Raw genomic sequence first — 24,771 nt, forward strand, 5'->3', positions numbered from 1 at the left:
CAAGTGATCCTCCCACCTCGGCCTCCCAAAGTGCTGGGATTACAGGCGTGACCCACCATGCCTGGCCAACTTCTACAACTTAATGAAGAGACCAACAATCTGATGAAATATGGGCAAGATAATTGAACAGCTAACTCACAAAAGAAGATATACCTGTGGCCAATGAGTACATCATTAGGAGTCATCAGATAAATGACAATGAAAACTGCAACGAGATATACTATACGCCCATCAAAACGGCTCAATTAAAGTCTGACACCGCCAAATGTTGCTAAGGAAGGAAGATACTAGAACTCTCATACATTGTTGGTGACAGTATAAATTCTATGATCACTTTGGGAAAAGATCTGGCCGTTTCTAAATAGACCACCTATCCCATGACCCAAGAGTTCCACTCCTTGGCATTTACTCCCCCAAACTGAAGATTGTGTTTTCAAAGACTTGTACAAGACTGTTCACAGCAGCTTTATTCATAATGGCTCCAAACTGTAAACAGCCTAGGTGTTCATCAATTGAATAAATAAGCAGTGGTAGAACCATACTCAGAAATAGAGACGAAGGAACTACTGATAGCTATAAAACATGGATGAATCTCAAAAACATTATGTAGGCTGGGCTCCGTAGCTCACACCTGTCATCCCAGCACTTTGGGAGGATGAGGTGGGAGGATTGCTCAAGGCCAGGAGTTCGAGGTTGCAGTGAGCTATGATGGCGCCCCTGCACTCCAGCCTGGGCAAGAGAGTGAGACTGTCTCTAAGACAAAACAAAAACAAAAACAACAACAACAAAAAGAAAAGATAAATTGATGAATGAAAGGATATGTAATAAAGCGAATACAGTCACATGTCATTGATGGGGATACATTCTGAGAAATGCGTCATTAGGTGATTTTAAAAAAAATTAATATTCCCAAACATGGATAGAAGGATTTTTTATTTTATCCTTGTTTTTAGAGACAGGATCTCGCTCTGTTCCCAGGCTGGAGTGCAGTGGCACGGTCATAGCTCACTGCAGACTTGAACTCAGTCCTCCTGCCTTGACCCCCCAAAACACTGGGATTACAGGTGTGAGCCACCATGCCCAGCCTGCAATGTTATCATTGTATGAACATCATAGAGTATTCTTACCCAAACCTAGATAGTATAGCCTATTGCTCCTGGGCTACAAACCTTTACAACATGTTACTGTACGGAATACTGTAGGCAACTGTAACCCAATGGTATTTGTGTATCTAAACATATAAAAACTATAGTAAAAATATAGTATAAAAAATAAAAATGGTACACTTGTGTAGGGCACTTACCATGAATGGAGCTTGCAGGGCTGGAAGGGTGAGTGAGTAGAGAGCGAATGTGAAGGCCTGGGACTCACGGTTACCCTGAATTTATAAAAAATTTTCCTTTCAAGAATAAAATGACCTTAGCTTACTGTTAACTTTTTTACTTAATAAACTTCTAAATTTCTTTCAACTATTTGACCCCTTTGTAACAACACTTAGCTTAAAACACAGATACATTGGAGTTGATGGGAATTTCCCAGCTCTAAGGTCATCTAATGGGACCTCCATTGCTGACGGCAAGGAATGACTGTACAGCAAAATGGTAATGATGACCTAGGTGGTGTATGCTTGAAAATCTTCATGATAAAATCTCACGGGGAAAACTGGACATATACAAAGTTATGAAAATGGACAGAGCCACAGTGCTTGGTCTCCAGCCCAGCTCCAAAATCAAAGGACTACAGAACTATTTGCAGGGAAACACAGAAGTTCCCACTCTGACGCCTGCCTCCAGATCTGGCTACCATATTCAAGAAGACCCCAGACCATAGCCTTGTTGTCATAATATGCCCCTGAGCCTCGGTATCAAAAGGCTAGAAGTACCATCCTAGGATTTTATGCCCAAAAGATATGTCAGGAAAGCCTGGTGTGTGTGCGTGTGTGTGGAGGAGGAAGTGGGTTAGCCCATCTCACCTGATTTGTTTTTGACAGGGTCTTGCTCTGATACCCCGGATGGAAGCACAGTGGGGCAATCACAGCTCACTGCAGCTTCAACTTCCTGGGCTCTAGCAATCCTCCTGCTTCAGCTTCCTGAGTAGCTGGGACAACAGACGAATACCACCACACCCGGTCAATTTTTAAATTTTCTGTAGAGACAGGGTTTCATCATGTTGCCCAGGCTGGTCTTGAACTCAAGCGATCCACCTGCCTCCACCTCCCAAAGTGGCAAGATTGCAGGCAAGTGCCCCAGCTCACCTGTTTTATTTGATGCAGCAGAGAAAACAAAGGTCTGGGCACATATGAAAGCTCCTCTGGGTGTTTAATTCTAAGTCAAATTCCAGTGACTATGTCTGCTCCCATTGATAGAAGCAAATGCAGTAAGGGTTTCAGATCAAAAGCATAATCTTTAAATATAACTACAATTTACTGTGTACTTGCGCATGCTGGGCATCGTATGTAATTTCATTTAATCCTCACAACTACCCTGTGAAATTACTTTCCTTTGATTTTTGAGACAGATTCTTGCTCTGTCGCCCAGACTGGAGTGCAGCAGCACAATCTCAGCTCACTGCAACCTCCACCTCCCAGGTTCAAGTGATTCTCCTGTGGTCCCAAGTAGCTGGGACCACAGGCATGCACCACCAAGCCCGGCCAATTTTTGTATTTTTTGTAGAGATGGGGTCTCCCTATGTTGCCCAGGCTGGTCTCGAACTCCTGGGTTCATGTGATCCTCCTGTCTTGGCCTCCCGATGTGTTGGGATTATAGACGTGAGACACTGCGCTGGGCCCCCTCTTTTTCTTTCAAAAAGAAGGGTCAGACTCTCCTCATTTCTCCCTGTGAGTGCTGCTGACTTGGCAGTCTGGCAGCCCTCTCTATACACTCCTGCATACACCTTTCTTTACTGCCTGTCTCCATCCCACCTTCACACTTTCCACTGAGCTGTGGGTGTTGACTGCTCTAGGAGGGGTGGGCAGTCCTTCCTGCCAAGCCTGGGTTTCTAACTTTGTGGCTACAAAACTCCTGGGGAAGGGAGAGGAGCTGGAAGGGGGAAGAGAAGTTAAAATGCTTTAAAAAAAAAAAAAAGTTGTTTTTTTTTTTTTTTTTTTTTTTTTAAGAGACAGGGTCTCACTGTGTTGTCCATGCTGGTCTTGAACTCCTGGGCTCAAGTGATCCTCCCGTCTCAGCTTACAGGTGTGACAGAGGCTCTTGATTGGGGAAATTGTCTCACAAATCGGAATCTGTATGATGCCCTGGGATTCCAGCATGAGTGGTAAGGGTCCTCATTCCTTCCACCCTTCTACAAGGCCACTTACCACCAGGGCTCAGCTCGGAACTGAAGAGCTGGCCCATCGCGGCAGGTACAGCAGTTAGGGGTAAAAAGAAAAAGAAAAAAATCCATGAACATCAGCTTTGATGGCTTAGCAGATTTTTTAGGAGTGTGAAATTTATCTGTGTATTACTAGAGAGCAAAAGCATCATTCATTTATTAAAAAAAGAAAGAAGAGAAAACCAGAGTCCTATGAAAATGTCTTTAATTTTCATCTTTTGGAAATACATTTTTCACTTTTATTTCCACCATACAAAAATGTGAAATATCTAACAATGATCTATCTGAAGCAGGTGAAGCGAAGCAGCGCCATGAGCGTTTGTCGTTGCTGTGATCTGTTTAAACAGAGAATGGGCTGGGACATGTTGTAGATTTGCACGATTACACACACACACACACACACACGTATGCACACATGCTGCCGTACCCCGAGACCACCATCCAAACAAACGAACAGAGTCTCTGGAAAGTAAACACAGCGCCACGATAAGAACAGAAGTTAACCCTTTTACTCGTACATCCCCCATGAGAAACTCACGTCTTAGGAAAAAGGAACTCTACATAAGTATGCCCAACAGCCAGGGCATACAGCAAGCCCCCTCATGGGTGGACGTGAGTGAACATCTTCCTGATGGAAGGACAAGTGTGAGAACGTCATGTTTTCAGGCAGCTATGGTGGGAAGCGGGGAGGCACAACTGATTTCTCCACTGGGAGACCAACTGAGGGCTGCAACCGCCTCAAAATCTCAGCGCGAGAAGATGTACAGGCAGGGGAGTACACCCCCAAATTCATGATCACGGCAGCTGGAACGTCAGCTCTTTCTGCAGATTTCACAGCCAACACTCCCCATCAGGCGGGTTCTTAAGCACACTGGGTCATGACAGGAAAGGCCTCACACAAGCAACATGGAATTCACTGGTTAAGCACGTACACATTCATGACAGCCTACAACCGTGATGAGTGTTAAAGTCAACAGGCAGTTAGATTAAAAAGGGAAAAAAACCACAGCCACAAAAATAAAACCTGTTCCCCCCACCCCCAGGAGACAACTAGGTTTCCAACCCCTCCCATACCACATTTGATTAAGTTAAATACAGTATGGCTTCCAAATGTGCCAGCCGGCTCTTGCTCACAGCGACAGCAACAGTGGTTTGCTGCCCTCAGGTCCTGGTTACCATGTGTCAGGAACTTCAAAGAGTGTGGCAGGGCTGTTCATCGAGATGCTTCCTGGTGGGAAAGAACGAAACAATATGAACAGCAGGACGGCACCTTGAGGAGAACACGACACGACCAGCAGAGAGACAGAGGGCCTGCGACAGCTGCAGACAGGGCCAGCGTCTGGCAGCACAGTCGCGCTGGAAAGAGTCCACAGACAGGTCTTGTCTAAGGAGGGCATTGCCCAGCATGGGAAGGTGAAACCACAGAAACATCACAGGGGGGCAGAGGAAGCACCTCCCCGCCTCCAGCATCTATCTATCTATTTCACAGGAGTTAAACTGTAGCCATGCACAGTATTCCTCACTTAGCACCACGCTGGATTCTTTGCTGGCACTACAGTGGGCATTTAATTCATACAATCTTCATTAAAAGGCCACCAAGGTGGTACCACTATCCCCATTTTACAGATGCAAGAACAGATTGAGAGAAGTGGGGTAATATTACCGGATGTACAGAGCTAGTAAGTGGCTGAGATGGGGTTTGAATCCTCCCACAGGACCAAGATCCCTGCCAAAGTCCCCGGAAACTGAGTTTCTCTGTGCTGTGCTGTGGCTGTGCCTAGGTGAGAAATCTCAGTTGGGCAACTGTAAGGCAGAGGGAAGCCAACAAGTGGGGGTTCCAATATCTCAACAGGGGCAAAAGAAGGTTGCAGCTTTTTCCAGCTTCGGTGAAGCTGGCTGCGGTCCTCTTCTTGGATTGAAAAGATCTTTTCAGTGACAAAGTATCACCTCGATGTCAGAAGTCTTTCTTTTTTATTCATGCCACTTTCTACAATAGCAGCAGCTGCGACCAGCAACTGAGCTGGGATCAGGACTTCAATGAATGTGAGGGAAGTCAGGAAAGAACATGTTCATAATGGAAAGTGTGGCCCGACCAGGCATCAGCTGCACAAGTGGTGCCATGCATTAAGTCATAAAGGAGGGCTGGCAGGGAAAACTGGCAGTCTGTCTTCTAGCCAAGATTTCAGAAAGGGAGAGAAGTCTTTGATGATACCTCCAATAGGAAATAACTTTTAAATATGGAGGGGGTGCAGTGTCTTACAAACTAGGGAATCATATCACTGAGTTCAGAGTGGTTATCATCAATAACAGGGATGCCTAAAGATAACGAAGTCTAAACACAAGAAAAAACATGAAGAGAATTTCAGCTAACATGAGAATTCCCACTTCTAATCATTTACTGTGATAAGAGCCAGGGAGTTAGGATGAAGAGACCGGGAGAGGGTAATCGGAATGGGAGTTAGGATGAAGAGACCGGGAGAGGGTAATCGGAATCTTTCTGCCCTGGGTCTCATCGCTGTGAACAGGCACATTCTGGGACTCCCAGTAAAGATGGTGAGACCACTCCTGAGAAGTGAGGGTGGGCAGGAGATGATCCACTGAAAAGGACTCACGGGGTCCAGTGACTCACGGGGTCCAGGCAAGGGGCCTGTGATAATCTGCAGCTAGCCTGGCCTTCCCAGTCACACACTGATACAACAAACACTTAACTGTATGTAAAGAAACATCCACTAAGGGCACTTTTATAATTCACATATGAAATAAATATTGCAGTAGCCAATTAGCCATTCTAAAGGTAAAAGCTACAAGGCCAAATGTGGGGAACTGAAGTAAATTAAATCCAGCTCAGAGGAAAGAGGAAGATAAATTGCTAAAAGCAACTGCACTGCAATACTTGTAATCTGCACCCGCCAATCTGCACCTGCCATTAGTTGGGGTGTGTGTGTGAGCGCACAGTGAGCCATCAGACATACAGGAAGTGGTTCCATGAAGAGCTGACAGGAAATAATGGAATAAGCAAAAAGTTCTGGAGTAAGGCAAGTCAGGTTGGACCATTTTACTAGCTGCATGACCTTGAACAGGTCTTACTGCTTCGTCTAAAAGATGGACCTAGTACTATTTTATGTTGCATAGGACTTCTGTGATACAGCAAAGTTGCTGGGTAAGTTTTTAATGAACGCTAGGTCTTTTCCCCTTATCAATAAGCTGACCCAACATGGAACATGGCTGTTCCCCAGGAAGCCAACAGTCTATAGTCAAAAAGATGCTAGTTTTCATCGCCTACCTGTGCAGCTGCTGAGCAAGAATGATGTGTACAGAGGGGCCAGAACTGTAGGAGCCATCTACAGGAGACCTGGACCAGAGGGGAAATGAAGGCCACTAACAGTGTTCTTTCCAGCACCTTCCAAAAAGGGAGAGCTGTAGATCAACAAAGGGCCAGTCTCAAAACTGGCAGATAAGAAGGTATGGTTTTTAAAAAGCAGCAGCTATGGTCAGCTTTCCACAGAACTCATTTTCACAGCCCTGTTTTATTGGAGTGTAAGGAATCATTTAGGAACAACTTTTCTTTTTAAACAGATACTTGGCTGTGTGTGGTGGCTCATGCCTGTAATCCCAGTACTTCATGGGAAGCTGATTAGGGAGGGCTGGAGCCTAGGAGTTTGAGACCAGCCTGGGCATCACAGGGAGACCCCACCTCTACAAAAAATCTAAAAATTTGCCAGGTGTGGTGGCACACACCTGTGGTCCCAGCTACCTAGGAGGCTGAGGTGGGAGGATCACTTGAGGCCAGGATATCAAGGCTGTGGTGAGTTGTGATAGTGCTACTGCATTCCAGCCCAGGTGGGTGACAGAGTGAAACTGTCTCAAAAAAAAAAAAAAAAAAAAGAGGGAGGGAGGGAGGGAGGAAACAAACAAACAGATATTTAAGAACATCTGTCTCCTGCTACAGTGGACCTTAATCCATAGCTTGCATTATATACAAAGATTAACTTGAATTGTACATTTTAATTGTAAAACCTAAAACTGTAAAACTTCTGGAAGAAAACATAGAAGAAAATATTTGCAACTTACAATTATGCAAAGATTTCTTAGATACGACACCAAAGGCATAATCCAAGAGGAAAAATCTGATACACTGGACTTTATCAAAATTTAAAACTTCTACTCTTCAAAAGACACTGTTAAAATAATGAAAAGAGGCTGGCTGCAGTGGCTCACGCCTGTAATCCCAGCACTTTGGGAGGCTGAGGCCCGCAGATCACGAGGTCAGGTGTTTGAGACCAGCTTGGCCAACATGGTGAAACCCGTCTCTACTGAAAAAGTACAAAAATTAGCCAGGCATGGTGGCAGGCACCTGTAATCCCAGCCACTCAGAAGGCTGAGGCAGGAGAATCGCTTGAACCCGGGAGGCGGAGGTTGCAGTGAGCCAAGATCGTGCCACTGCACACCAGCCTGGGCGACAAAGACTCTGTCTCAACAACAACAACAACAACAACAACAACAACAACAAACCACCACCACCACCACCAACAACAACAAAATGAAAAGAAAGGGAAAAAATGAAAAGATATTTCACCAAATAAGAAATCCAGATGGCAAAAAAATCACAGGAAAAGATGCTTATCAGTCATTAGGGAAGTAAAAACCAAAGCCACAATGAGATACCACTACATACCCATTAGAACTGCTGAACAAACAAGCAAAAGGGGTGTGTATCAATATCAAGTACTGGTGAAGGTACAGAGTGAACCCAAGCCTTGTATCCTGCTGAGGGAAATCCAAAATGGTGAAGCCACTTTGGAAAGAGTGTATCAATTTCTCATAAAATTAAATATAGTTACCATATGACCCAGCAATCCCACTCCTAGATATTTACCCAAAGAGAATGAAAACTTAATTCATACAAAAACCTGTACAGAAATATTTATAGCAGCTTGATTCTTGGTTGCCAAAAACTGGCAACAACCTAAATGTCCTTCTCCTGGGCGATGGATAAACAGTGATACCTGCATACAGTGGACTACTACTTAGCAGTAAAACAGAGTGAACTGAGGATACACGCAACACCACAAATCTCAAACGCGTCATGCTAAATGAAAGAAGTTAAATGAAAGACTCAAAAGGCTAACTATTGCATGATTCCAGGTATATGACATTCTGGAAAAGGTAAAATCGCAGGGACAGAAAGAAGACCAATGGCTGCTGGGATCTGTGTGGGGGTTGGGGGAAGGATCAACTCCAAAGGGGCATGAGGGAAATTTCTGGAGTGATGGAGTTCTATATCTTGATCATAGTGGTGGTTATATGACTGTACACAGATGTCAAACTTATCAAATTGTATACCTGAAAGTGATGTCTTTCACTGGGTGCAATTATATCTTACTGAAGCTGACCTGGCAAAAGATATTAAGAACAGTGTTTTAAAAGAAAACCAACAGAATGTTAATATGAAATACTATGCTTGTAGTTAAGATTATTTAAAGGGGGAAAAGGCAGGATACAAGTTGCATGCAGGGTGTGAGGTCGGCCGCAGAGCAAGAATGCTTGTTACCACAGCATCAAGTAGGGGGCTGGGGGGGCCTGTCTTCTATTTTTCTGCATTTTCCAAATTCTCATGCTGAGTACGTTATTTTTATTAACCAAAACAACAAAAAATTAAAAGATGGGGAACACAAAAGGTGAATATTTCTGCTTTTCTCCCCTTTACCTAACTGGAGTTGAAATGGAGAAACTCGAAGGCGTAAGCATTGCTTTTTCCAGGTGAATCCCAAATGGAATCTAAGAAGCTGCACAGGACGCTAGAAGCTTCCCATTGTATCCTCTTCCACAGAGTGGAATCTGTACACAGGAAGGTCCTTTGAGAAGCTGCACACACATTTCTAACTAGGAAACGCTCAAGGGGGTATGCCTTGGGGCCAATTTCCCACACTAAGAAGGTGAGCCCCCTTCCTGCAAGGGTGATGACATCCTGGAGTTGCCAGGAGGAACAGGAAGGGCACAAATGCACACTGAGTGCCCTGCCTCTGCCTCACTGCACAGCAGCCCACACCTCCTTCACCACGTTCACTGCAAACCACACTTGAACATAGTAATTAAAAGGCTCCTTGGGAGGTTGCTCGGCTGCCTCAGCCTGGTCTCTCAGGTGACCGTCAGCAGCAGCTGTAGATCTTGTTTCTGACTTTAATGAGACCTATAACAGCATGAGGAGACTGCTGCTCTAAGTAGGTTTCTAAATTTTTATACTGTAACCCTCAGGGTTTCAGCTTGAAAAGTTCAGCAGGTTAGTCAAGACTCCAATAAAACTCCAGGTTCTTTGGCAAATACTTAAAAGGTCTAACGTGTTGTTTTAAATGTTAGGGGAAAAAGACTTTGAACAATGTCTCTATTTACAGGACAAAAAATAACCAGGAATAGTCAATGTATCTCCTTTGGGCACGCCTCTGTAAACACTGTCTAACTAAGGTGCTGATGGAACCTGCGCCTAGGGACCAGCCAGCAGTATTTTCAGAATGGTCAGCCCAGGCAGCATCAGACCATCCATGCGACCCTGAGATTTTCCAGAGAAGTGGGAGGGTGGGCAACGTTTCTCCAGGCCCCAGGAACACACCAACAAGAACAAGTATGTGACAGAAATCGTCAATTAAACATGACCTGGGAAAACAGTCACAATTCCTAAAGACATTTTATTCCAGCATTAATGGCATGCAGAAGTTTTCCTTTGTGTACCAATTGAGTATGTACCTAGAACTGCTCGGATGGAAAATGGCTGGCACTACCAACCAACACAGTCATATCAACAGAAAAGGAGGGAACTTACGCTGTACGTTCACCTCCTGAAAATAGGATCGAAACAACCACACTTAAGAGAAAAATATTTGCTGAGTACATAGTATATACATAAACTATAAGGCCTGAAGGAGAGTGGTCACTTGGCTTTCCTTCCCTTCCTCCCTCCTCTTTCTCTCTCTCTCTTTCTCTCTCTCTTTCTCCCTCCCCTCCTTTCCTCTCCTTTCTTTCTTTCTCAAGACCGAGTCTTGGAGTCTTGTTCTGTCGCCCAGGCTGCAGTGCCGTGGCGCCATGTGTGCTCACTGCAACCTCAGCCTCCTGAGCTCAAGCGAGTCTCCTGCCTCAGCCTCCCGCCTAAGCCTCCCAAGTAGCTGGGAGGACCACCATTCACAGCTAATTTTTCTATTTTTAGTAGAGACAGGGTTTTGCCCTGTGGGCCAGGCTGGTCTCGAACTCCTGACCCAAGGAGATGGAATAACAGGCGTGAGCCACCATGCCCAGCCTGCTTGGATTTCTATCAAATGACTTTATCACATGAAAAGTCTAGATTGGTAATTGTTTCTGATCTACAACAGCTGCAAGAAACACTCACCTTTGTAAAGAATCCTTCATTTCCTCTAAAGTTTGGATAAGTTTTCCCAGCCTCCCACATATATAGATACTTTTAAGTCTGCCACTCTAAGCCTCAGTTTCCTCTGTACAACTGGGAAAGAGTATCTGTGCCTTACTGTAAGTTTAAAAGGTCTAGACAAGACAATAAAGGATGTTCCTAGCACACTAATAGTATAAACCCAATAAATAGTCCTTTCTTCCGCTATTTATGTCATTTTGTTATTTGGGATTGGGTCTCTAGCACTTATACTCTAATTCTTAGTGTATCTTCAATATCAAAATGTATAGTGTATCTTCAATATCAAAATGAGTTCACGTGCTTGGGTCAAGAAAAAAATCAAAAGAAAAAGAACAGATACAAAGAGATTACTTTTTTTTTTTTTTTTTTTGAGACGGAGTTTCGCTCTTGTCACCCAGGCTGGAGTGCAATGGCACAATCTCAGCTCACTGCAACCTCCACCTCCCCGGTTCAAGCGATTCTCCTGCCTCAGCCTCCTGAGTAGCTGGGATTACAGGTGTGCACCACCATGCCAGGCTAATTTTTGTATTTTTAGTAGAGACGGGGTTTTGCCATGTTGGCTAGACTGGTCTTGAACTCTTGACCTCAGGTGATCTGCCCGCCTCGCCCTCCCGAAGTACTGGGATTACAGGTGTGAGCCACTGCACCTGGCGAGATTAAATTCTTAAAAATATGTTTTGTGTGGTATTTGTTGAGCACCAGTTGTTCCGAAACTGCTACAACGTAAGATATTCCAGCGTCCTAATTTTTGCTACTTCCTCCTTGGAGGAAGTGCCCTTTTATGTCTTTCACACCCTCACTGCCAGTGCTGGGCCCCAAGCCCCCGAGGACCTGTTGAGTACCTGCTGAGACACTTTTCTGAGTACCAGAGCTCAGACCCAAAGCCTCAGCACCGTTTTGGGTTGGGCAGACTTTGTCACGCCGTGCCTAGCACTCTAATACAGTTCCCGCCACCACCCGAATCGCGGCTCCTGGCACACTCTAAATACCTCTGAGAGTTTAATGCAGACCCTTAACAGGGCTTGAACTTTGTACTCGCACTCATTATGGGACCTTATTAAAGTAAATGAGCAAGCCAAATTGGTTGATTCCACAGGTTCCGCACCTGATATCCTGACCTACATCCTGCTGATACTAATAGGATTAAACACTGAAAACAAACCAGGTGGAAAGGATCCATTAAGTTTCCACCTGGCACCGTCAGGGGTCTTGCTCGATGAATGGTGCTCCAGAAGAAAGCTCGATTCACTCAAGTTCCCTGATTCAATTAAAAGTCGTCAAGATGTCTCTTTTTCTCTCTCTCTCTCTCTCTTTTTTTTTTTTTGGTAGCGCTGACAAAGAAGTACAAAATCTACAATCAATTTTTTTTTTTAGCTCAAATCTTGTGGCAGTGACAGCTTTACTGTCAATGGGAGAGAAAAAACCCCTATTTTAATTACAGTATTATAAATTCAAAACCCTAAATAACTTATAGAAAGTTTTCACTTAAAACGATGAAAGCTATAAAAGGAACTAATCTATTAATGCAGTCTATTATTAGTTATTTTAATTTTAATATTTTTCAGATTATGCTGATATAGAGGGGAAGAATGAAAAGCTTGTCCCTAAGAAGTAATAAACTAAAAAAATCCAGAAGAGAAAGATATGAAGGACAGGAATACAAGAGGGGAAACTCTCCTGCCCCTCTAAATCCTGCTCAGTATGATCTCTAGAAATCATGCTAACATTTATTATTTTAACATTTGTTGAGCACATGAAACATGACAGTGGTAATAAAGGTATCAAATATGAAGACTAAGGATGTTACAGATTAAAAACTTCTCCAATACTTTTTCTTTCTTTTTTTTCTTGAGACAAGGTCTCGCTGTGTCCCCCAGGTTGGAGTGCAGTGATGCGATCATAGCTCATTGCAGTCAAAACTCCTGGGCTCAAGCGATCCTCCCGATTCAGCCTCCTGAGTAGCTGGGACTACAGGTCCGTGCAGCTAATATTTAATTTTTTTTTTTTTTTTTGTAGAGACAAGGTCTCACTATATTGCCCAGGCTGGTGTCAAAACTTCTGGGCTCAAGCCATCCTCCCGCCTCAGCTTCCCAGAGTGGTAGGATTATCGTTGTAAGCTACCATGCCTGGCCCCCTCCAATAGTTAATTCAGGGAAAGGAGAGGAGGTGAGTAAAGAGAGACACCCAGAGTCAAGGAGACAGCTAAAACATCCAATCCAGGCTTCAAACCCGAGTTTAAGTTTTCTGTTGAAATTCAGTTTCAGCATAATGTATAAAAAGCATATGTGACATTTTTGCTACTTGTCTGTTTTCATTAATATCAATGAGATTCAGAAAACTCCCCACAGTCAGATCGGGCCACATGCAAAAGTGGATTAATTAAAATAGTGATTTCATAGCTTGGGTATGAATCAAGTTCCATTGCTTGACTACTAGTTTCCTTTGATTTGATTGTTAGTTCTGCTAACCGTGACAACTGTCACAATGTGAGACAAAGGAGAATGATTATAATTGTGTCTGGGTCAGTGTCTCTCAACACATGACCTTGGTTAAAAGCACTGGCTTTCTTTTGTGTGTGTGTATGTGAGACAGGGTCTCACTCTGTTGCTCAGGATGGAGTGCAGTGGTGCAATCTTGGCTCACTGTAGCCTGGACCTCCCCGGGCTTAGGGAGTCCCCTTACTTCAGTCTCCTAAGTACCTGGGACTATAGGCACGCACCACCACACCTGGCTAATTTTTGTATTTTTAGTAGAGACGTGGTTTTGCCATGTTGGCCATGCGGGTCTTGAACTCCTGACCTCAAATGATCCACCCATCTTGGCCTCCCAAAGTGCTGGGATTACAGGCGTGAGCTACCGAGCCTGGCCTCACCGGCTTTCTTGTAGGACAGACTTAATGGCTCTGGGACTTTGGGTAACTCAAATAACCCTTTGGGCCTCCGTTTTCTTAACCGTAAAATGGATAATGATGACTATCTCAAGGATTTAAATGAAATAATTTCTGTTACACATTAAGCATTGTCCTGGCCCCAGTAGAAAGCACTCAAAAAGCAGTGGCTATAATTACTGTCACTGTGACTGCTGCCTTGCTGGACCACCCCCAGGCAGCAGGGAACGGCCTTTTCCATGTGCTGACTGACAAGATGCCCTTCTGGCCTCTTGCTCTAGCCCTGCGTGGTGTGTGTGCATGAAGGGCTGAGTGAGGCACATCTGCGGGTTGGAGAGGGCATGGGATTCAGCTCAGGCGGGCCTGGGTCTGCCTTTCGGCTGTGCTTTTTTTTTTTTTTTTTTTTTTTTTTTGAGGCGGAGTCTCGCTTTCTTGCCCAGGCTGGAGTGCAGCGGCCGGATCTCAGCTCACTGCAAGCTCCGCCTCCCGGGTTTACGCCATTCTCCTGCCTCAGCCTCCCGAGTAGCTGGGACTACAGGCGCCCGCCACCTCGCCCGGCTAGTTTTTTGTATTTTTTAGTAGAGACGGGGTTTCACTGTGTTAGCCAGGATGGTCTCGATCTCCTGACCTCGTGATCCGCCCGTCTCGGCCTCCCAAAGTGCTGGGATTACAGGCGTGAGCCGCCGCGCCCAGCCTCGGCTGTGCTTCTTAAGAGCAACATGGCCCTGCACACTTAGCCTCTCTGAGCCCAGGCATCTGCTTCATCAAATAAGGATGATGAAATAAGGAGAGAAATGGCTCCTACTACAGCATCTAGCATGTAGTAGGCTCTCAACAGGTGCTAATTTCCTGTTTCGTTTGCTTCTTATATAATTCTGCTTAGGAGAGAAATCCAGGTTGCCTGGGGGTTTTGCTGCAAACAGTGAAAACTCTGCTACTGAAAAAAACATGTAGGAGGGGCCTCAGCACACATTTAAATGCACATTTTAAATATTGAGGCTGCTTTAAACACATCAGCAAAACCTCTACACCACGGAGGAGAGAGAGATTACCAAAATAGACTAGCCATCTTTAACAAGGAGACCCCCCAGGCCTTATGCTACCCGCGCCAGAGCTTTTTAGGATTCCTCAAATTAAATTAAATTGATCCTAAAAATATCTGCTCTGGTGGAAGACTACATGGGCTTTGCCACCAAGTGAAGCCTTGCTATAATTTCTCCCCCAAAATAGGAGTTTCTAGAGCATTTAGAGTCCACAGCCTTCAGCAAGATCTAATACAAACCTGCTGGAGAAAGCTCCTTCTTCATTCTTTTTAATTTCTTGGCCTTTTTCCTTCCCTCTGAGAGGGGCTCTGCACAGGAGTCAGTCTGCTCAAGCTCAGCGTCGGAAATCTCCCCCGACACTCCGTCCTCCAGGCCAGCTTCCTCTTGACTAGGACTCAAATTTCTCTTTCCTACTGTGCTGGGAGCTGTAAAACTGAAATGCAAAAAGTGGAACAACATGAAAGGTGCTGAGAGTTACAGGAAGACTAGTCTATAAAAATATTTTAATACTCTTAATTCTATTAACACTCAGTCAGCCATCAACAACATGGGCAGCTGCTGCCTGTGTGTAAAAATTAAAGACCTTATTATGAACTGAAGTCTGAAAGTTTACCTATAACAAGCTTATTCAGAAAAAAGTCCTAAATTAGGCTTCTAAATAGATATACACAAATCTAAGCTGATCCGAGTGCTCAAGAACAAATTTGTAAAGTTCCTAGTCTCTATTTTGATAAAACTATTGTAACCGAATAGTAGTATAGAATAGTAGAGACACTATAACTAAATAATAGTTTTGATTACATTAAATCAGAAGATAGGATTATTCCTTTCATGACTGCCTAATGGATAAACAGCAGAACTGCAGAATTCTTCAATCAGTTTGCTATCCCACTGCTTAAAATTTGGATATAGTTACAGAGCATACCCCACCTTCATGTAATCCTCTTCCTTTCCAAAAAGATGACTTGTTAAATGTATAATTAAATCTGGTTTCATTTTGAAAGCTTTATAGGATTTGACATATTGAATTAAATCAGATTATGTGTCCTGATTTTTCCTTAAGAAAATGTTCCCTGAAATATAACTAGATAAAAACCGTGTCCACACAGCCAGTGAGTCCTTTCTCCTCTGAACGGGTCTTAGAGATTTTTTTATTATAGCCCCCAAGTTATGAAAAGCCTCAAATAAATTCAAAGCATTCTATTTAGGAGATGCCATTCAAGCACACAGGGAGGGTGGGGAGTGAGAGAGATAAAATGATCCTATCACCTTTTCCTAGGAGGTGGGTGCTTTTAAATTCTATCCATCCATCCATCCATCCATCTATCTATCTATCTATCTTTTTTTTTTTTTTTTTTTTTTGAGACGGAGTCTTGCTCTGTCGCCCAGGCTGGAGTGCAGTGGCCGGATCTCAGCTCACTGCAAGCTCCGCCTCCCGGGTTTACGCCATTCTCCTGCCTCAGCCTCCCGAGTAGCTGGGACTACAGGCGCCCGCCATCTCACCCGGCTAGTTTTTTTGTATTTTTTAGTAGAGACGGGGTTTCACCGTGTTAGCCAGGATGGTCTCGATCTCCTGACCTCGTGATCCGCCCGTCTCGGCCTCCCAAAGTACTGAGATTACAGGCTTGAGCCACCGCGCCCGGCCTATCTATCTATCTATCTATCTATCTATCTATCTATCTATCTGATTATTTCAGAGACGTGGTCTTGCTCTGTCACCTAGGCTGGAGTGCAGTGGTGCAATCTTGGCTCACTGTAGCCTCTGTCTCCCGGGTTCAAGTGATTCTCCTGCCTCACCCTCTCAAGTAGCTGGGATTACAGGCACCCGCCACCATGCCCGGCTAATTTTTTTTTTTTTTCCTGAGACAGAGTCTCACTCTGTCCCCCAGGCTGGGGTGCAGTGACACAATCTCAGCTCACTGCAATCTCTGGCCCCCGGGTTCAAGCGATTCTCCTGCCTCAGCCTCCTGAGAAGCTAGGATTACAGACATGCACCACGAAGCCCAGCTAATTTTTGTATTTTTAGTAGAGACAGGGTTTCACCACGTTGGCCAGACTGGTCTCCAACTCCCGACCTTGTGATCTGCCCGCTTCGGCCTCCCAAAGTGCTGGGATTATAAGCTTGAGTCACCACGCCCGGCCTCTGCTAATTTTAGTATTTTTAGTAGAGGTGAGATTTTGCCATGTTGGCCAAGCTGGTCTTGAATGATGGACCTCAGGTGATCTGCCCGCCTCGGCCTCCCAAAGTGCTGGGATTACACGTGTGAGCCACCACGCCCAGCCAGGAGGTGAATAGTTTAAAATGTTCTATATAAAAAACTCTGGCTCCCTAAATATTCAAGTTCCTCCACATTACTCCTGCACTCAACATCTTCCCTGAATCTGCCAACTGTACTTGACGGTACACTCAGGGGACGGAGGAGAACACATTGCCTTCCTGGTGGTTCTCTAAGGCATGGGAAGCAGAAGAGGCTGGAGCACTCATCCTCCTATGACTGGCTGGCTAGCCTTTCGTTTGTCCTCTTTTTCATGTCTATTATAGACAGCTTTCTGAAACATCTCTTTTAATTGAGGGACTATGGAAAAAAGTGAGGGTATTAATGGTAATGTTTTGGGGGGGGGGCTGTTAAAAATGCATGCTAAAGTTTCCTGTTTAAAAACTGATACCTTTAAGAAGTTTTTTTTTTTTTTTTTTTGAGACAGAGTCTCGCTCTGTCGCCCAGGCTGGAGTGCAGTGGCGCAATCTCGGCTCACTGCAAGCTCTGCCTCCCGGGTTCACGCCATTCTCCTGCCTCAGCCTCCCGAGTAGCTGGGACTACAGGCGCCCGCCACTGCGCCCAGCTAATTTTTTTCTATTTTTTAGTAGAGACGGGGTTTCACCATGGTCTCGATCTCCTGACCTTGTTATCCGCCCGCCTCGGCCTCCCAAAGTGCTGGGATTACAGGCGTGAGCCACCGCGCCCGGCCCAAGAAGATTTTTTAAAGACTAGAAAAAGTTTGGCTGATTTCAGAAAATTTAGAAAATTCAGAAAGTATAAGAAGATAATAATGGTTCTTCCATCACGAAAGGGGAAGAGGCCTAAAAATTCCTTTGCATTGCAAATTCAGGAACCTGGTAGCCTCTGAGACATACAAAAATGTTTAATGAAAACTCAGCTAGAACCACGGGCATTAAAAATACTCTGTGAGTTGATGGGTGCAGCACAGCACAGCACAGCAACATGGCACAAGTATACATATGTAACAAACCTGCACGTTATGCACATGTACCCTAGAACTTAAAGTATAATAATAATAATAATAAAAAGAAAAAAAATACTCTGTGAAATATAAAGTCTAGAAATAGCCACAACTGTACATAGAAATCTACTATATAACAGTGGTATCTCTAAATACTAGGGCATATATGGACTTCAAAATAATGGTGTTGGGACAAGCAGAAAAGGATAACATTAGAACCATTCCTCACACCATATGAAAGAATAAATGCCTAATGGATTAGATATCTAAATGCAAAAACGGGAACTTTACAGGTACTAAAAGAAAACGTGGGTGAATGCCTCCAAAATCTAGGTGTAGAAAAAGGTTTTCTTGTCATGTCTCACAATCCAGACATAATAAAGGATTTATGAATGTGACCTCATAGATGTAAACATCTTTTGCAGGGCAATAAATAACATAAGCAAAGACAAATGACAAACCAGGAGGAAATATTTGCAACCTGTATCACCAATAAAGGATTAATGTCTCTAACAAATTATAACTCAAACTTGCAGAGAAAAAGAAAGACCAAAAGTCCTATAGAAAACTGAAAAAGCTATGAATAAACAGCTCCTAAAAAAAAAAGCTATGAATTACACACACTCCTTAAACACATGAAAAGATGTTCAACTCCATTCATAATGCAAAATAAAAACACTGAAATATCAGTTCTCATCCACTAGGTTTTTAGACTGGCAAAAACCTTCAAAAGCTTGATAATATACTCCATTAGTAAACTGGGGAAATGGGTCCTTTCTCACATTACTGGTACGAATGCAAAATAGCACGACTTATTCTTATGAAAGGAATGTGGGAATATCTAACAAAACCGCATACACTTCCAGGAATTTAGAAGATATACCTCCTACAATGCAAAAATATGTATGTACAAGTTATTCATTACAGCATTATTTGGAACTGCAAAATACTGCAAAGTACCTAAATGTTTAAGCATAAAAAACTGGTTGAATACAAAACAGCACATACAATCAATGAATTACTAAGCAGTTACCAAAAAGAAAGATCTCAAAGAACCGAAAATGATGATGGAATGATTTCCAGTAAAATATGTGCAAAAAGCCAAGTGCAAAAGAACAACTTATGAACCTGGTATGCCCAATCTCGAATAGGGTGTGGGAGAGAATTGCAAACAAATTCTGAACCCTTTAGTAGGTTTGCTTCTGTAGTAGAATGAGTGAAGCAATTCTGAAAACACTTAGCTGCATGATAGCATTGGGTAAATCAGTAAATGTGCTGATGTTTCTGGAAGACAGACATAAACATATTAGAATAAGGGAAGATAAGGAAGAACCCTCTGAGGAGAGACTGAAATTGGAGATATGGGTTTGGGCTTGTGATTTCTAAAATAAGTATGCGTATATGTGTTCATATTTATGTATACATACACATATATATACACGTATATTTATTCAGGGATAGATAATTGTATCTATCCAGGCACAAAATTCCCAGCTCTGTCTACAGAAAGGACATAGAAACACAGACACCACAGAAGCAATGGGCATATCTACTGTCCAGATCTTAGTTTCTAATACCCTACCAAAAGGAACCAGGGCTCCTCAAATAAGTGGCTGATTCCAGGCTCAAGGGAGATAAATTATAAAATGAGTCTAAAATATTTTGCAATACCAAAAAGTAAAAAACTTTTAGGCATGTCACAGGGAAATAGGAACTAGCTTGAACGGAAAGGACTCCCACTGGGAAAATCTGAGACAATGTATGCCCTCTAATTTATTAGGGGGCAGTAATAAATTCTGAATCATTGAAAAAAAAAAAAAAAAGGAATCCATGAGTCTACATCAATACGTAAGACAAGGAGAGGGAAGGGAAAGAAGAACTCCAACTCTCCACTATAAACCTAAATTTAAATTGCCTGGCACATCATCCAGGATCCTCTATCATCTGGGTCTCAATCCGCTTTCCTGGCCTATCTTTCACTAGGCAGCCAAGCTGCAGAGACTATATAGGTTTACCTAACGAAGTCCATCGTCCGTACTCTCCCACATGCCCATCATCCCACCAGAAGCTGATCAGCCCAAATAAATCCCACACTGCCCATTTCAATGTTACCGTTCATGCTAAGACCCTACTGCCCATCTCCTCCTGCTCAACATCACTCTCCTCCAGGAATGTTCCCAATCCCTGTTTACTGTTCTTTCCATGCTTCCCATAATACTCTGTCTCAAGAGGACTTTAACTCGTTCATCTTATTTTTTATAATAAACCGAAACTAGGAGCAGTGCATCCACAGGAGAACGGATAAACTGGGCTATATTCATACAATGAAATATAATTCAGCAATTAAAAAATGAATTACTGTTAACTCCAACAACACAGATGAATCTCAAACATTCTAAGTGAATAAAGCCTTCACAGGAAAGGGTGGGTATTTTATAAACCCATTTATATGAAATTCCAGAAAAGGCTAAACTAATCTTCAGAGAAAAAAATTCAGAAAAATGACGGATATGGGACAGTAGGCAGGGATTGACTGGTGGAACATGAGGGAACTTTCCGGGGTGATGTTAATTTTCTGTGTCTTTATAGGAGTGTGGTTTGGTCAAAACTCCTATCTTGGCCAGGTGTGGCGGTTCACACTTGTAATCCCAACAGTCAGGGAGGCCAAGGCAGGAGGATTGCTTGAGCCCAGGAGTTCAAGACTAGCCTGGGCAATGTGGCAAAACCCTGTCTCCAAAGAAAAAAAAAATACAAAAAATTAGCCAGGTACAGTGGTGGCATGCCTGTAGTCCCACCTATTTGGGACGCTGAGGTAGGAGGACTGCTTGAGTCTGGGAGTTTGAGGTTTCAGTGAGCCATGACCATCCCACTGCACTCCAGCCTGGGCGACAGAGACCCTGTCTCAAACAACAACAACAACAACAACAATAACAACCACTTCAAATCTCAACATCATGTGGCTATTCTATGGACATAGAGATTGATTCATTTTAGCATTAATTGCAAGCAATGATTTTGAAGGCACTTACTAGAATACACTGGTTGCGTCCTAACCACAGGTTATTATGGTATTTTTGGCCAACAAGACCCATGCATCTGTAATGCTCCTCTCCATAAACAACTGACTGCTCTGCAACAAGGACTCTGCCAGATGTGCTTCTGCAGGGTTCTTGTTTCTATGTAACATTTAAGTTTACAAAGAATTTTCCTGAATAGTTTCTCAATTAATTTACAACTTTATTTATTTATTTATTCATTTAGGGACAGAGTCTTGCTCTGTTACCCAGGCTGGAGTGCAGTGGTGCAATCTTGGTACACTGTAACCTCCATCTCCTCGGTTCAAGTGATTCTCGTGCCTCAGCCTCCCAGCTAATTTTTGTATTTTTAGTAGAAACAGGGTTTCACCATGTTGGCCAAGCTGGTCTTGAAATCCTGACCTCAGGAGATCAGCCTGCCTCGGCCTCCCAAAGTGCTAGGATTACAGGCGTGAGCCACCGCATCCGGCATACAGCATATTTCTTAATTGCTAATCTGTAGTTTCTGCTCTCAAATAAGTCTTTTGCTTCCTAAGAGAGGTTAATGGTTATTGGGCATCCAGCCTGAGAAAGCTCTCAGATATATGTGGAATTAGTTTATTTCATATAATGTTTCTATATGTATGTAAGACCTGCCATCCTCTAATAAAAATAAAAGCTGTGATTATATCCCATGTAACTTAACTACAGCAGTTTTAAATAAAAAATAGTTTTAATTATACATTAAAAACCAGATATATGTAACACTGCCTTTATAAATGTGATTATATATTTGGAAGGTACTGCTGTGCACACGTGTATGTGCACTCATGTGTGTAGCACTCTCAATACCTGTGTGTTGATGAGGCATTCTTTTATTAACTGATTTTAAATGTCAAAAGGTAAAATGAGAGGCAAAACAGTCTCCCATTCATATGGTCAGATTTTACATACAGATTTATAATGTACAACGTGAGCTAGTTTATAATAAATATGAAATGGACATTTAAATTCACTGTAAGAAGTGGTGATTAATTAAAAAATAAAATGTCACAGACACAGCTTGGTATGCTAAAATTGAACATTAAACTTTGATTAGTGTTTTGTTAAAAGTTAAGTTACTGTCAATTATCCATCAAATTCCACAAGTGTGAACATCTCCAGTAACTTTTTCCTTTTAGTAGAAAAAAAAGTTTGCTTATAGAAAGACCATATTTTCAAGCCCCTACAAATACCTTTTTCCATAAAACAGAAACAAAAATCTAGCTGCCATATGAACATCTTCCCCATTTTAGTTAGGGTATTATTTACACGTAATGGAATTCACTTATTTTAAATGTACAGTTTGGTTAACTTTTGAAATTGCTCATAACCATGTAACTATTACTACAATTGAGATACAGAACAATGCCCTTTCCCTAAAAAGATTCCTCGTGTCACTCTGTACTCAATCCACATTGTCACAGCAACCATTAATCTGCTTACAGTCCTATTTATGTAGTTTTGCCTTTTCCAGAAGTTCATGTGAATGAAATCACACAATATTTAGTCTTTTGTTTGACTCTTTTCACTTAGCATAATACTTTAAGAGTTAGCCACATGGCTGTTAGTACTAGTACTTTATTTCATAGTATGGCCAGATCACAATTTATTCATTTACCACTTGATGGACATTTGGGCTGCTTCCAAGTTTTTGTCATTATAAATAATGCTGGTATGAACATTTGGGTAAAAGTTAGCTTTTACTATTAAAAACATAAGTTTTTATTTTTCAAAGATAAATACCTAGAAGGATTTCTGGGTGATATATACAAATATGTTTGCAATTTATGTTTAACTTTACAGGAAACTGCCAAACTATTTATTGGCCATCTGTGTATCTTTCTTGAAGAATCTGTTGAAATGTTTTGACCTCATCCCCCTTTTAAAAAAACTGGGTGGTTTTCTGAATCGCCGAGTCTATATTGTAAGAGTACATATGATCATGATACAACTATTTTGTATGTAGATACAACTACGTTATTAGATCTGCAGTTTGAAAATTTTTGGCCTGGCGTGATGGCTCATGCCTGTAATCCTAGCACTTTGGAAGCCAAGGTGGGTAGATCGCTTGAGCTCAGGAGTTCAAGACCAGCCTGGGCAACATGGTGAATCCCCACCTCTATTTAAAAGAAAAAAAGGAAATTTTTTTCCACAGTGTGTACCTTCTCTTCAGTTTCTTAATAGTATCTTTTGAAGAAAAGAATATTTAATTCTGACTAAGTCCAATTTATCAACATTTTTCTTTTATGGCTCATGCTTTTGTTGTCATATCTAAGAAATCTTTGCCTAATGCAAGATACTAAGATTGCCTTTCATTTTTTTATTCTGCCAGTGGTTATCATTTTAGCTCTTCCATTTAGTTCTATGAGTCGCTTCAAGTTCATTTTAAATGTGGTGTAATGTGAGAACAGAAATGTGTTTTTTGGCATAGTTACCCAGTTGTTTCAGTACTGTATGCTGACAAAACCTTCCTTCGCCTACTGGATTAGCAGCACCTCTGTCAGGAATTTTTGTTTTTTCCAAATTCTCAACAGTCATTAGCTTCGAGATTCAGAAATGAGAAATTCAGAATTCCCAAATCACAAAATATTCTGCATTTTTCATAGCACTGTGTTATATATTGTTGAATAATGAGTTATAAATAGCAAATCACTTTTATGTGATACAGTTATACTAAAAGCTTCAGGGGTTAGTTCTACAAAGTAATATATAATAATATATGCAGGTTATTACGAACGAATACACTGTAAGAAAAGCATGTACTTCAATAACACGTAAAAATAACTTCTACCTGATATAGACATTTGTTAACAGAAAACATTAAAAACACAGTAGCACCAAATGAATGCCAAATAAATATCATTTAAAAATTGAAAGATGCCACAAATATTTAAAAGTTATTCTTAAATGATCTTTAAAACACACAAGCATTAATTAATATTTGTTTTGTGAAAAATATTCCAAATGTGCAAAAGCTTCTTTCATGTTATGCTGAACATTGGTCAAGAGTTGGTCAAACTCTTCAGAGTGTGTCCAAAGCAAATTGCAGTTGGGATTTAGACTACATACGGCTTCATATAAGCCCAATTCCTTTCCTAGTGTTGAAAATATTTTGTCTGCTTGCCTTTGATTTTGCCTTGATTTCGCTTTTCCTAATTCAAATTTTATATCAGCTGATTTCACATTAAGAGTATTCCACAATCATATTCACACATCTTCTCTTTACATTTCTCCTGTAAAAGTATTTACAAAGAACTGTAGCCTACATTAAATATTCAAACATTGGAAAACACCAGTGAACATTATTGGATTCTATGAAGATAATGTAACATTTGGCTATCCTAGCAAGGTTAACAGCACTACACAGGAATCATGCTTCAAAGCTACCAACTTAAAGGTTGCTGCCAAAACTTACATCTTCCAACAAGACTTGCAGGATTTTGTAAAGTGTACTCATGTACATAACTCAATAGATTTTTATTGAGAAGAATGATTCACTATTAATAGCAGGCAAGGCCATAAACACACACTTGCAATATGCTGACAGTGACAAGCAAGAACGACTTGGTTGGACGGTGACCCCTTCTCTCCTACATGTTGCTGTCCTGGTTCTGAAATGATGACCTTAATCTATGACTCTATGACTGTGCTCTTGCCTTTGACCTGATGCTGGATAATTCCTTTAAACTAGTAATGCCCATGTTGGCTGTTAAAATTTTAATTCTTGCAGAATTTTTCCTTTTCCTGATTTCTTGACTCATTTTGCTCACAATTTGGAGTAAGAGTCAAATGTCTCTAAAT

General features: G+C 42.2%; 1 protein-coding gene across 2 annotated transcripts in view; it reads right to left on the reverse strand.

Moving 5' to 3' along the window:
• Positions 1-3,515: 3,515 nt before the first annotated feature.
• Positions 3,516-24,771, reverse strand: part of PARN (poly(A)-specific ribonuclease) — a 198,906-nt gene continuing 177,650 nt past the window's right edge. For both annotated transcript variants that reach the window (XM_007986336.3, XM_037989833.2), the window contains 2 exons: positions 14,914-15,107; positions 3,516-4,555 (listed from right to left, as the gene is read on the reverse strand). In XM_007986336.3, the coding sequence (XP_007984527.1) occupies positions 4,500-4,555; positions 14,914-15,107 (250 nt within the window). In that variant the 3' untranslated portion in view covers positions 3,516-4,499. The remainder of the gene's footprint in view (positions 4,556-14,913; positions 15,108-24,771) is intronic.

The sequence above is a fragment of the Chlorocebus sabaeus genome, chromosome 5 (genome assembly GCF_047675955.1).
Source record: "Chlorocebus sabaeus isolate Y175 chromosome 5, mChlSab1.0.hap1, whole genome shotgun sequence".
Taxonomy (NCBI): domain Eukaryota; kingdom Metazoa; phylum Chordata; class Mammalia; order Primates; family Cercopithecidae; genus Chlorocebus; species Chlorocebus sabaeus.